Source organism: Erythrolamprus reginae, chromosome 3, assembly GCF_031021105.1.
Source record: "Erythrolamprus reginae isolate rEryReg1 chromosome 3, rEryReg1.hap1, whole genome shotgun sequence".
NCBI classification, from domain to species: domain Eukaryota; kingdom Metazoa; phylum Chordata; class Lepidosauria; order Squamata; family Dipsadidae; genus Erythrolamprus; species Erythrolamprus reginae.
Window position 1 is genome coordinate 8,790,117 of NC_091952.1, and position 14,875 is coordinate 8,804,991.

The 14,875-nt window shown below is 42.3% G+C and overlaps 1 protein-coding gene across 3 annotated transcripts in view; it reads left to right on the forward strand.

Annotated features, from left to right (window-relative positions):
• EEF1A2 (eukaryotic translation elongation factor 1 alpha 2) overlaps positions 1-14,875 on the forward strand; it is a 64,769-nt gene that overhangs the window by 36,305 nt on the left and 13,589 nt on the right. For all 3 annotated transcript variants that reach the window (XM_070744457.1, XM_070744458.1, XM_070744456.1), the window contains 3 exons: positions 3,207-3,386; positions 8,960-9,256; positions 12,396-12,546. In XM_070744457.1, the coding sequence (XP_070600558.1) occupies positions 3,207-3,386; positions 8,960-9,256; positions 12,396-12,546 (628 nt within the window). The remainder of the gene's footprint in view (positions 1-3,206; positions 3,387-8,959; positions 9,257-12,395; positions 12,547-14,875) is intronic.

Genomic DNA, 14,875 nt, shown 5'->3' on the forward strand with positions numbered 1-14,875 from the left:
GAATTTTATTGGCCAAGTGTGATTGGACACACAAGGAATTTGTCTTGGTGCATATGCTCTCAACGTACATAAAATAAAATATACATTTGTCAAGAATCATGTGGTACAACACTTAATGATTGTCATAGGGGTCAAATAAGCAATGAAGAAGCAATATTAATAAAAATCTTAGGATATACACAACAAGTTACAGTCATACAGTCAACATGGGAGGAAATGGGTGATAGGAATGATGAGAAAAACTAGTAGAATATAAGTGCAGATTTAGTAGAAAGTCTGACAGTGTTGAGGGAATTATTTGTTTAGTAGAGTGATGGCGTTCGGGAAAAAACTGTTCTTGTGTCTAGTTGTCTTGGTGTGCAGAGCTCTGTAGCGACATTTTGAGGGTAGGAGTTGAAACAATTTGTGTCCAGGATGTGAGGGGTCAGTAAATATTTTACCTGCCCTCTTTTTGGCTCGTGCAGTATACAGGTCCTCAATGGAAGGCAGATTGGCAGCAATTGTTTTTTCTGCAATTCTGATTATCCTCTGAAGTCTGTGTCGGTCCTGTTGGGTTGCAGCACCAAACCAGACAGTTATAGAGGTGCAGATGACAGACTCAATGATTCCTCTGTAGAACTGAATCAGCAGCTCCTTGGGCAGTTTGAGCTTCCTGAGCTGGCGCAGAAAGAACATTCTTTGTTGTGCTTTTTTGATGATGTTTTTGATGTTAGGTGACCATTTTAGGTCTTGAGATATGATAGAACCTAGAAATTTGAAGGTCTCTACTGTTGATACTGTGTTGTCTAGTATTGTGAGAGGTGGAAGGGTGGAAGGGTTTCTCTTAAAGTCTACCACCATTTCTACGGTTTTGAGTGTGTTCAGTTCTAGATTGTTCTGGTCACACCACAAGGATAGTTGTTCAACTTCCCGTCTGTATGCGGATTCATCATTGTCTCGAATGAGTCCGATCACTGTTGTATCATCTGCAAACTTCAGTAGTTTAACAGATGGATCGTATGAGATGCAGTCATTAGTGTAGAGAGAGAAGAGAACTGGTGAGAGTACACAGCCTTGGGGGGCACCTGTGCTAATTGTACATATATCTGATGTGATTTTTCCTAGCTTCACCTGCTGCTTCCTGTCTGTTAGGAAGCTTGTGATCCACTTACAAGTGTGTTCAGGTACCGCTAGCTGATTTAGTTTGGTTAAGAGAATGTCCGGTACGATGGTATTGAATGCTGAACTGAAGTCCACAAAGAGGACCCTGGCGTAGGTCATTGGAGATTCAAGATGTTGAAGGATGTAGTGTAGAGCCATATTAACAGCATCATCTGTTGATCTATTTGCTCGGTATGCAAATTGCAGGGGGTCTAACAGTGGATCCGTGATGGCTTTCAAATGGAACATCACTAGCCTTTCAAAGGTTTTCATAACTACAGATGTTAGAGCAACTGGTCTGTAGTCATTCAGTTCCTTGATGGAGGGCTTCTTTGGCACTGGGATGATAGTCGAGCGTTTATATCAGTTTATATCAGTTTATATCAATTTATATCAGTTTATATCAGTAAAGCCAGAAAGCTAGCATAGCATACTGCATAATTTTCTCTCGCCACGCCTAACAGAATAAGATGGGTTAAAAAATAATGGAACTGGCATAATGGAACAAAATTGGGCATTTCCCCCGTAATTATACATTATTGGTTCATGGCAAGAATGATTTGGTATTGTAACACTGTCATCTTCCCAACAATCCTGCAGCTAGCTCAAGCTTTATTTTGAGTCAGATTTTGCCAATTTTTCTCCTATCCTGACTACAAAAGTCAATATAGTTTCTGTACTAGAGGTGGTCCTTGATATACGATCACTATTGAGCCCCAACATTTCCATTGTTAAACAAGACAATCATTAATGGAGCTTTTGCCCTGTCTTATGGTTTCGCTTGCCACAGAAATTTTGTAGCCACAAGTCAAGGATTAACTGTACTAAAGAAAGAATTTCATAGGCAAAGCCAGGTACAAACTAAACTGTATGAAAACCCAGTTGACTTAGCATACCGTGTGAATGCATCGGCCAGGTTAGCACTTAGAATGCTACATCTGTCATAAATCCATATCAATTGTCATGGGAATGCTGATCACATGATGCTGTAAAGTATAAAAAATGGACGTAAATCTCTAAAAAAAAAATAGAACAATAGAGTTAAAAGGGACCTTGGAGGTCTTCTAACTTCCAGTGTTGGAGCACCCACAATTTGTGGATGTTTTTCCACTGATTAATTGTTCTCAATGTCAGGAAATTTCTCCTTAGTTCCAGGTTGCTTCTCTCCTTGATTAGTTGACATCCGTGGCTTGTTGTCTAGCCCCTTTCAATGCCCTCATTACTAAACCAATGATTTATAAGCAGGTGGTCCTCAATTTACAAGCACAACTGAGCCTAAAATTGATGTTGTTAAGTGGGACGTTTGATAAGTGAGTTTGCTCCATTTTACGACCCTTCTCATCACGTTTGTTAAGTGATCCACTGCAGTTCTTAAATTAGTAACATAAGTTTTTAAGTGAACCCGGTTTTCCCATGGACTTTGCTCATTCAGAAGGTTGTCCCTTGACTCTGGGACACTATGGCTTCATTTACTTTATTGTTATTGTACCCTGCACAAAAAAAATTAACTGCCAACTTCAGTCTACATTATTATACAAAATAAAACACAAACATCCTTCGCAACTGTCATAAATGTGAGTCATTTGCCAAGCATCCGAACATAAGTCAGGTGAACTTAAAAATGAGCTGTTGTAAGTCAAGGACTACCCTCTTTATTTAATATTTTTCACTTTATGGGAAAGTGCTGGGGTGGCGCAGTGGTTAGAGTGCAGCACTGCAGGCTACTTCAGCTAACTGCTAGCTGTAGTTCAGCAGTTCAAATCTCACCACAAACTCATGGTTGACTCAGCCTTCCATCCTTCCGAGGTGGGTCAAATGAGGACCCAGATTATTGGGGGCAATAAGGTGATTCTGTAAACTGTTTAGAGAGGGCTGTAAAAAGCATTATGAAGCGGTATATAAATCTAAATGCTATTGCTAAAAGTCTTTCTTTTGAGACCCAGCAACAGAATTCATGGTTCAGAGACAGACAAACACCTGTGGTCTGATGCTTCCCAGAATTTTGCCTTCATCTTTTACCTGTATCCAACCTGTATTCTTTGTTTCCCCTTTTTCCTACCTGCCAGATGGGGAAAGGTTCCTTCAAGTATGCCTGGGTGCTGGACAAATTGAAAGCTGAACGCGAGCGAGGCATCACCATTGACATTTCCCTGTGGAAGTTTGAGACCACCAAGTATTACATCACCATCATTGATGCTCCAGGCCATCGAGATTTCATCAAGAACATGATCACAGGGACTTCACAGGTGAGAAAAGGGGAGGTAGGGTGGATAGTTGGCAGCAGGGAGCTTCGCTAGGTGGGGTCCTCTCCTAAATTCTGTTTTTCCCAATCTGGCATTTTTCCAATTGGCTGAGCCTCTGAATTTGGGAAGCTGGAGGGCAGTGGATTGGGGGAAAGGGCCACAGCATCGTGTATTGAAGTGCACCAATACTGGGCTACTAATTCAGGAAATACCACCTTAACTTCTGCATCCACTCATAATGAGGGATTTTTAGTCCTCTATGAGCTTGGTTGTTTTTTTACAGATGTCTCATTGCCCAAGTAAGTAACATCATGAGTGCTAGGAGGGAGCGGGGTTGTGGGTTGAGGAGGAGGGAGAAGAAGACAATTGTGGGGACTTTGATATTTTCTCAGCTGGGTTGTTTTTGTTTTTGTCCCTGAAAAAAAAATGGTTTTCAAATATATTTTGAAACAGACAAATAAATAACAACAAAAAAAAAAACCAAAACCAAACAACAACAAAAAAATTATAATATCAGCAAGTATTCAGTATTTCTGCATTGCTACATCAGATATTTCATTAAGTCCTATAATAATATACATATTAATTAATTACAGTAATATTCATATTATTTCATACAATTACAAAATCCCTATTCAAATCATTCATATTTACATATTTACAGTCTTTATTTTACTGATCTTTATGTATCATAAAGGTTTGATGGCAAACCTTTTTAAATTTCTATTTCTTAACTCAATCCAGCTGTGGCATTGTGCCCATATATCATTGTTGTAATCATAGGTTCTTAGGCACTGAACATTGGGATAGAATATTGCTGAAGGGTGATGTTTTAGCCTAATGGGTGCTGTATAAACCTTATTCTTCCTCTATGGAAAGGCAGCAAAGTCCAGGCTGAGTAAGCAAGCTGCAGAATCCATGACCATGTGGAAAATAATTAACAATACTCAATCTTTTGTGGCCCTTTTTGCCCCCCCCCCCAACCCCAATTTAGCTGGGTTATTTTTTAACAGACATTTCATTACCCAATTAAGTAACATTATCAGTGCTAGAAGGGAGTGGGGTTGTGGGTTGAGGAGGAGGAGAAGGAAGAAGAACAAGGCCTTAAAGGGCCAATAGTATCCATCCCTTAGCTTGACCCTATCCTAGTGGCGTAGTCAATGGGTTAAAGAAAGATGCAAAGATATCTGGCAAGGTTTTCTTCCAGTCTCCCTTTGCCTGAGTTCCGTCTCACTTACATGGGTTAGATTTCAAGATTTCTGTGTGTTTCACAATACATGGAGGGAATCCTTCTAGGAGCAGCTGGCTGTCCTGGGGTTAACAAGAGCCCTTGTGACCTTTGCACAGAGGTCTTCAAACTTGGCAACTTTAAGACTGGTGGACTTCAACACCCAGAATTCCACCAGTCTTAAAGTTGTCAAGTTTGGGGACCCCTAGGCCTTAACAGAATAACAGAGCCAGAAGGGACCTCGGAGATATTCTAGTCCCACCAAATGTTCAAGCAGGAGACCTTATACCAGTTTTTTGTACAGATGGTCCTCCAGTTAAAAAACCCACAATTAAGTCCAATATTTCTGTTGCTAAGCGAGACAGCTGTTAAAGTGAGCTTTACCTAATTTTACAAACTTTCTTGCCACTTTTCTTCGGTGAATCCCTGTGGTTGTTAAAGCAGTAACACTGCTTTAAGTGAATCTACGTTCCCCATAGACTTTGCTTGTCAGAAGGTCCCAAAAGGGGATCGCATTACCCAGGGCCTCTGTTACCCTCATTAATATATGCTAGTTGCCAAGCATCTGAATTTTAATCATGTGACCAGTCATAAGTTGTTTTTTTTAAAAAGGACATAAATTACTTTTTTCATTGCAGTGGTAACTTTGAACAAACTGTTTTAAGTCAATAACAACAACAACAACAGAGTTGGAAGGGACCTTGGAGGCCTTCTAGTCCAACCCCCTGCTTAGGTGCCACAGGTGGCACGTGGAGCCCTATCCGTTGGCACGCAAGCTGTTGCCCTAGCTCAGCTCTAGCACACATGAATGTGCCGGTCAGCTGGTTTTTGGCTTGCACAGAGGCTCTGGGAGGGCATTTTTGGCTTCCAGAGAGCCTCTGGGGGAATGGGAGATGTTCTTTTTACCCTCCTGTGGCTCCAGGGAAGCCTTTGGAGCCTGGGGAGGACAAAACATGAGTCTACTGGGCCCACTAAAAGTTGGGAAATGGCCGTTTCCAGCCTCCGGAGGGCCGTCAGGGGGCGGAGGAAGCTGCTTTCGCCCTCCCCGGGCATTGAATTATGGGTGTGGACATTTGCGCATACACGATAGTGTGCACACAGACTCTTTCGCACTCAAGGAAAAAGCAGTTTGCCATCACTGCCCTACATTATTTCAGACAATTGGTTGTCCACCACTGTGCCTACCGTCCCTGTCCTATTGTCTTCTTTTGTTACTTTTTATCAGTTTAAATTGTACAAATTATCACTCTATAATTGTTTGACAAATAAATAAATGAATAAAAAATCTTTAAAACTTCCAGTGTTGGAGCATTCACAACTTCTGAGGCAAGCTGTTCCACTGATTAATTGTACTAACGGTCAGGAAATTTCTCCTTAGTTCTAAGTTACTTCTCCCCTGGATTAATTCCCAACCATTGCTTCATGTTGTACCTTCAGGTGCTATGGAGAATAGGTTCTTCTTTGTGGCAACCCCTGAGATATATTGGAACACTGCTATCATGTCTCCCCTGGTTCTTCTTTTCATTAAGCTAGACATACCCAGTTTCTTCAACTGTTCTTCCTATATTTTAGCCTCTAATCCAAGGACTACCCTGTATTAGATATTGGATATATGGCAGCTTATGAACTTGATTTTCTGCATTTCAGCAAAACCCTTTGTAGGCTGCGAAAACCCCTACAAATATGTTTCAAGCATGTCTTCATTTCTTCCCTCCCTCAGGAATTCAAAGGCTTGATTACTCCTACTCCTAGCTCATCTCCTATTCATAGAATCCAGGGGACGAGTTGGGTTTAGGTATCAGCCCCTTATTTTTAGAATTCATGGAGTTACAGGAGAAAGGCAGGATTGGTTGAGAAGCACCTTGGGTGAACCATTGAGAGAAAGCTCACAAAATGGCCGTGCTCTGCTTATTGGCATCCTGAATACCGCATTTTTCGGAGTATAAGACGCACCAGAATCTAAGATGTACCTTAGTTTTTGGGGAGGAAAATAGGGAAAAGAATCTGCTTACCAGTATATTTACATTCACGGACTGGAAAGGAATGTAATATTCTCAAATATTCCACAATGATGAACAATTAAAATATTTAAAATGAATAAAAAAACATGTTTGAATAGACTGTAGAATGCCAAAATTCAAAGTAGTAGATTTTGAAGTTTGGGTGTGGGAGTCTGGTGGAACTGCTGATAATTAGAAGTAATGAGCACAAATTATGATCATTTCAATTACGTTATTTTTTTTAAAAAGGTTGGTTAAACTTTGAATTGTCTCAAAGAGAGATGGGCGACAAATCAAGTCAAACAAACACAGTTGCTCATTGATAACTTTAATTCACTGACCTGGTTTTTATTGGCTTTTATTTAATTTGTGTATTTCTTGTACTGGCTGGGAAATCTGGTACTTGTAGTTCCAACAACTTTATAGTAGTAGTAGTATAGTAGTAACAACAACCTCTGTTCCGGAGGTTCCCAAGCTGTAATGTTTTAAAACCATTCCTCCACTCACCCCAACTCTGTGAACCCTCTTAACTAAGTTAAGGGAAAGTTCAGCGTGTTGTTTGAACATATAAAGCCCACCAGCAAGGAAGGAGTTTTGACTTCAGATAGCTTGTGATTGTTTGCAGAAACCTAAATACGCTGCTCAAAAAAATAAAGGGGACACTTAAAAAACAGAATATAACTTCAAGTAAATCAAACATCTGTGAAATCAAACTGTCCACTTAGGAAGCAGCACTGATTGACAATCAATTTCACATGCTGCTGCGCAAATGGAATAATTGTGCAAATGAAATATTCAATGAGAATATTTCATTCATTCAGATCTTGGATGTGTTATTTGAGTGTTCCCTTTATTTTTTTGAGCAGTATACTTCCATAACTGGCAGAAGAAGATGGATGATGAGTTAACTGGAACGTTTTCAATCTCGGCCACTTTAAAATAGGTGGAGATCAACTCCCAGAATTGCCTAGCCAGCCCCACCAAGTTAATCCTTTTTATTTACCACTTGTGGATACAAAGATAAATCCTAGATTGGCTCCAAGAAACAGAATTATCTTCATTCAAGGTAGAGGCTGAATAGGGAAGGAGACCTCTCTGCATCAAGTGACATCTCCAGTTGGGCCCTTGTAGATATTTAAATATATTTTGCATGGGTTAGTAGTAGTTAGAGCTTTCTTTGTGGCGGCTGGGAAGATCTTGAAAATGGACCAGTTGGCCAGGTCATCCATGACTCTTGGCTTCCAGACCGAGGGCGAGTGACTTGCATTGGGGACAAGGCTAATGGGGGCAGCCAGATCCCCTGGCCATGTCACACTCTGGGGGAATCTTAGAGCTGTGCTTGTGTTGTCTGTTTACAGGTGTTACATCTGCCTTGTATGCAACTATATTCCTCTCTAACATTCATACCATTGTTCTGTGATGCATTTCCTGCCACTCTAGGATTTACCTCTTATCTATTCCTGTGAGGCACTTCCTGTTCCTGTTATATGTATACAACTACAATGTTGTTTGTTGCTAATATGAAAAGGGGAAGAAGTTGCAGGTGTTATGCCTGCCTTGCATGCAGCTTTATTATTTTTATGATTTATTAAATTTATAGGCTGCCCTTCTCGCATACCCAGGGCGGCTTACAGCAGTGAAAACAATACAAATTTTAAAAATGACCTAATACATAATAACAACACTAAAAAGTCTATCCCAACAAAACAGCAGACAACCAACATTATTCCTCTCTAGCATTCTTCTCCATTGTTTTGTCATGCATTTTTCTGCCACTCTAGGATTTAACTCTTGTCTGTTCCTTTGAGGCACTTCCTTTTCTCTCTTTCTCTCTCTCCCTCTCTCTCTCTGTATGAGTGCACACACATGCACACAACATATTCACTCACTCATTCACCCATTCTCAATGATGGCTTGTATAACATTTTTATATATAGGATTTTTCACTTATGTTTTTTGTATTGTTCCCACTTTGTAAGCCGCCCTGAGTCTACGGAGAAAGAGGGCATAGAAATCCAAATAAGTAAGTAAGTAAGTAAGTAAGTAAGTAAGTAAGTAAGTAAGTAAGTAAGTAAGTGATAGATAGATAGATAGATAGATAGATAGATAGATAGATAGATAGATAGATAGATAGATAGATGATAGATAGATAGATGGATGATAGATGATAGATAGATAGATAGATAGATAGATGATAGATGGATAGATAGATAGATAGATGATAGATAGATAGATAGATAGATAGATAGATAGATAGATAGATAGATAAGTCAGACAGACAGACAGACGGACAGACAAATAAATAAATAAAATTTATTAAACTACATGAAACATTTTCCTCCCCGCAGGCTGATTGTGCTGTGCTGATTGTCGCTGCCGGTGTAGGGGAATTCGAGGCGGGCATTTCCAAAAACGGGCAGACCCGCGAACACGCCTTGCTGGCCTACACGTTGGGCGTCAAGCAGCTCATCGTCGGCATCAACAAGATGGACTCCACGGAGCCTCCCTACAGCGAGAAGCGGTACGATGAGATCGTCAAGGAAGTCAGCGCCTACATCAAGAAGATCGGCTACAACCCGGCCACCGTCCCCTTTGTCCCGATCTCTGGCTGGCACGGCGATAACATGCTGGAACCGTCTCCCAACGTAAGTTTCGGGAGGGCCAACTCGGGAGAGGGAGCTCCCGTTCCACATTTGCTTTGGGGTTGGCTACATCTGGCTTACACCTGTAAGCGTTTTTAAAAATTAAACTTTGCAGTCTTTGCTTTTCAGAACGACCCAAAGTCCTGCTCGGTTTCGGAGTAACAGAATTGGAAGGGACCTTGTGGTCCCTCTAGCCCGCCCAAACCCCCCTCCCCAATCCAAGCAGGAGACCCCACACCATTTCTGACAGATGGCAGTCCGGTCACTTCTTGAAAGCTTCCAATGATGAAGCTCCCACAACTTGTGAAGGCAACTTCTGTTCCATTGGTGGATTGTCTCTCAAGCCTTTTCTTTAATGGGGAAATACATTATATATATTTGCATTTCAGGCAGCTCAATAATTCTAGACCAACATGAGTGCAAGTATTCTTCATTCCCTCCCCCCCTTAGTGGAAAAGAGAGCCAGTTCGATATAGTGGTTAAGGTGGTGACCTAGAAGCCAGGTACTGAGAGTTTTATTTATTTTTATTTATTTATTTTATTTATTAAATTTGTATGCCGCCCCTCTCCGTAGACTCGCCTCAGGCATGAAAGCAGGCTGGGTGGCTTTGGGCCAATCACCAGTAGACAATGAGTTCTAATCCCGCCTTAGCCATGAAAGCTGGCTGGGTGGCTTTGGGCCAGTCACCAGGAGACGATGAGTGACAGTTCCAATTTAGGTATGAAATCCTGCTTGGGTGACTTTGGGTCAGTCCCTCTCTTTCATCCCAATCCACCTCTCAAAATTATTGTTATAGGGAAAATGGGATGGATTATCAGATATGTAACGCTGCTTTGACTTACTTATCAATTAATAAATGTGGGTTGAAAAAATCTAATAAATTATCAAAATAAATGGGTTTATGATGTTCTTAAAAAGTTGCCAGAAAGGGGCTTGAAAAAGAGATATTTCTTGTATGAGAGGAAAATTCCCTCATTAAAAAAAATGATATGCACCCACTGAGCAGCATTGAAGAAAGGAAATTCAAGAAGGGCTGCTTTTAGGTCCTTTGTGGCAACATAATGACTCCAGGCTAATTCCTCCCTTGACTATGTCCCCAGGGTCTGCCTGTCCTTATCCTACAGGAATTCCTTGACGTTCAGCCAAGTCAGGCAGTCAAGAGGCTCCTAGACGTAACCCATATTTACACCGAATTCAAAAGAGACAATAAAAGGGCTAAGAAGGAAACAAATGAATACATCTCCATCAGCCAGCACCCAGATAAGCAGGATTAATTCCAGACAAACAGTCAAGCAGAAAATAATACCCTAATCAAAGAGAAAACCACATACCATCAACAACCCATTGCATATAAATGTTCTATCCCAGCCTACGCAGCTGGAACACAAAGGAGGAATCCACACATTGATATTTCAAATCGGTCTTTTTTCACTTAAAGTGTCAATTTTACAAGCTAAAGTCATGCATGTAAGATAAACTTGGCAGTTTTTCAGTGAGGGTAATTAAGATATAACAGTTCCTGGCTAGGCTGCTACCAAAGATCAAAGCTGCTCGCATTCCTTCATGAGATAAGAATTCTCCAGTTTCACGGACTTACTAATTACACCGTCCCAGCATTTCAGCAGATAAGGCACTTTTTCTCCAAGGATTTTTACCAGGAAAATAACAGATGGCTAGCGTAACCTGGCTGAGACCTCAAATTCTCATCTGATTCCATTGCAAAACATAGAAGATTGACAGTAGAAAAAGACCTCATGGTCCATCTAGTCTGCCCTTATACTATTTCTTGTATTTTATCTTAGGATGGGTCTATGTTTATCCCAGGCATGTTTAAATTCAGTTACTATGGATTTACCGACCACGTCTGCTGGAAGTTTGTTCCAAGCATCTACTACTCTTTCAGTAAAATAATATTTTCTCATGTTGCTTCTGATCTTTCCCCCAACTAACCTTTACTTCTAATCTTTCCCCAAACTAAAACGTCGTAACGTTACCCCGAATTACCCATACTCCACGCTTAAATACATATAGGAGGTTGATCAGCAATTCACTAGAGTTAAAAACTACAGACAACTTCCTTTTTCCATACAAGTATTCTTGTTGCTTTCTTAGTCTTCTAAAGCGGGCATCTAACAAAGGCTCATAGTCTTCCTCCTCGTTGTCTAAGTCAGACCCTACTGTCATTGGCATATCTGCTACCTCTGGTGGTTTTTCAGGTTCATCCAGGTGTATTTCTCCTTCACTCTCACTCTCTGCATCAGCTGGCAAAACCACTGGCCCAGGGTACCAAGATGGGCCTGGCTCATCCTCCTCAGAATCTATCATTACTAGAGGTGGACGAGGAGCATTCACAACAATAAACAAGGAGCAAACAACACACTCACTCACTCACTCACTCACTCGCAATAATGTTGTTTCTTTTTCCTACTTTACTTTGTGTTGATTTATTTACTTATTTACTTATCTATCTATCTATCTATCTATCTATCTATCTATCTATCTATCTATCTATCTATCTATCTATCTATCTATCTATCTATCTATCTATCTATCTATCTATTTTTGTCCAATACACAATAATACACGATGAAGGTTATAGAGGATATAGTAGGGAAGAAATACCAGATATAGGAGAGACTATAGGACAGGGGACGGAAGGCACTCTAGTGCGCTTATGTACGCCCCTTACTGACCTCTTAGGAATCTGGAGAGGTCAACCGTGGATAGTCTAAGTGTAAAATGTTGGGGGTTTAGGGGATGATACTACAGAGTCTGTTAATGAGTTCCACACTTCGACAACCCGATTATTAAAGTCATATTACTAAAGTCATATTTTTTACAGTCAACTTTGGAGCGATTAATATTAAGCTTGATAGGCAGGACATTGCAGCATATTATTATTATTTATTAGATTTGTATGCCGCCCCTCTCCGAAGATTTGGGGCGGCTCACAATATGATCTTGTGGGCAATACTTATATGTACTTACTTTGAATGCCTTGATTAAAAGTTCCAATATCAGTTACGTGCGCATTAATAAAAAGAAAGTGATATTTTCCCTCTTTTGGGGAATGTGTCTGCATGGGAAACTTTGGATTGTACAGTGGGTGCCCTACTCAAAAATTGTCATTTTTTCGCTTAGATGCCTTGGTTCAAAGGATGGAAAGTGGAACGTAAAGAAGGCAACGCCAGCGGGGTCTCTCTCCTGGAGGCTTTGGATACAATCCTGCCCCCCACTCGCCCTACAGATAAACCTCTGCGCCTGCCCCTTCAAGACGTCTACAAAATTGGAGGTAACACCTGGTGGGGAAAAGCCCATCCTTGGCTGACCTTTTATGTTTCCTCAGGTTGCACCCCTTGTTGCATAACATACTGCAACACACCCTTCTGCAGGCCAGCAAACGAGACAAGCTCTAAATATTATTACCGTATTTTTCAGAGTATAAGAAGCACCTTTTTCTCCCCTAAAAGAGAGTGGAAATGTTGGTGCATCTTTTATACACTGAGAACAGCCGTTTTTGGTCTCCTGCAGCCCCTCCTATGTCCTATTTTTGCAAAAAAATTCACAAAAATGGAGTGTGCAGAGGGTTTGAGAGGCGGGGGAAGGCAAAAACGAGAGCATGTTTTCGCAAAAGCGGGGGCATTTTTGCCTTCCTCTTTTTTATATTTAAATATTTTTATTGGGTTTTTTTTTCAAATATAAACACACACACGACATAAAACAGGTGCTTTGTGATTTGTGCCCACCACCAGACAAACATTCACACCCCACCACCAAATCGGGGGTGTTTCTTATATAAACCATTTTAACCCAAGAGCAAAGTATCTGTTCTCCCATGCCTCCTGGAAGGAGAGTCCAGCATGGGTTTAGCTCAAGTCTTATTGGTAGGACTGAGTTTCAAATTAACATAAATAAATAATAATTAGGTACAGCCCCCTTGCTGCCCCAAGTAGCCAGTTTTAAAAAACTCAGTCAAGGTTAAGGACATGAGTTTTTCTCTCTCCTTTAGGTTGAGTATAGAAATGTGAATTAAATGTTAATAAATGTATGTGAACCTTTTAATTTTGTTCCCTTTTTTCTCACTTAATAGGTTCCTGATCTGATGGGGTCTCTGCCCTCCGCGGGCACCACCCCCACCTTTTCTCCTTTTGGGGCCTCTTCCCTCAGCGGGTACTGCCCACCGAGGAGCAACCGGGTTATAATGAAATCAGTATTAGGACCTGGTGGTCCACTGAGCCCAATTCACCCCAAATGGGGGGGGGGGGGGGTCCGTCCCTCCCCATTGTCGGGGGCGGCGGGAGACAAACGAACGCCGAAGAAAAGCCGCGGCGGCAATTAAAAGCCGCCTAACAGCTGATCGGCCGCTCGCAGGGGCGAGCGGCAAAAGGAGGCTTCGGCAACCTCCGTAGAGCTTTTAAAAGAGTCGGATGGCGGCTGCGGAGAGTTTCACGGCTTCGCTGAGTGGCAGCTCGCCCTGTGAGGCGATTCTTTTCGTCGCCATGTTTTTGTTGGCAACATGCCAGACGCGCGAACGGCATCAAAGGGCCGTTTTAATTAGGCGCGAACTGGGCAGCTGGCCAAGTGTCAGTCCCATGAACTCTGCCCGGAGACAGTCGACGAAGTCACGTGGTAGGCTGACAGCCTATGGAAACGCTGTATTTCGCTGTCAGTTTTGCCTGCAGGCTATTACTTGCGAGTGAGAGCCTTCGGTTTCTAGCGAACGACTGTGGCTGTGTGCTTTTGTGGATTCGATCGTGAGTACGCTGCCCAATATTATAACAATAAATATGGCAGACCAGCTGGTCAGTGCGGAGGAGCAGGCCCAGACTGTAAATACACCTGTCAAAGGGAAGGATAAGGCCAACAAGCCTAAGAATAAATCCTCCCAATCAAGTTCCTCCCTTCGTGAGGCTGAGAGGAAGATCAAGGCCCTAGAGCAGCGTTTGGAGGCGGCCTTGTCCCCCCCCCGTCATAGGTGGGCTCACTATAGGCCCTTTCCAGCCTTTTCCTCCATCTGCTTTTTCACCTGCTGTTTCCATGGGCCTCCAGGGCACCGCAACAGAAAGGGACTGGTCCCCTGACAGGCAGATTCCACCTCCACTGCCATCAACTGCAGCCAGGCCTGAGAGGCCTTCCTCTTCTCACAGCCAAGCACTGCCTCAGGCGGGGTTACAGACACCACTCTATGTCCCCTCATCTACCTTCACTCCAACGGCAGCAGGTTTAAGAGACCATACAGATGCTTGGCAGGCCTTTGCACCTACACTGCAGGACATTGTGGCCAATGCATATACGCAGGGCATAGCTGCAGCAAGCCAGCGGGCAAATGCTTTTCCATCTCAGCCTACCCAACCCAGAGACATCTGGTCAGCTCCACCGCCCCCTACTGGGTTGGATTCCATGTCAATTGACCACTCCAACTTTGAGGAAGGCAGTGACCACGGCAATGACCTGTCCGATGACGAACTCACCTTTCCAGAGCAGCCACCGGTGGCCGGCCTCTTTAAACCCTCCTTGTTTAGGGTTTTATTACACAAGGCGAAGCAGGCCTTGGATGTGCCGGGAGCAACACCACTAGTGGAACCAGGAGATGGGCCACGTACTTCGGCGGCATTATGCAA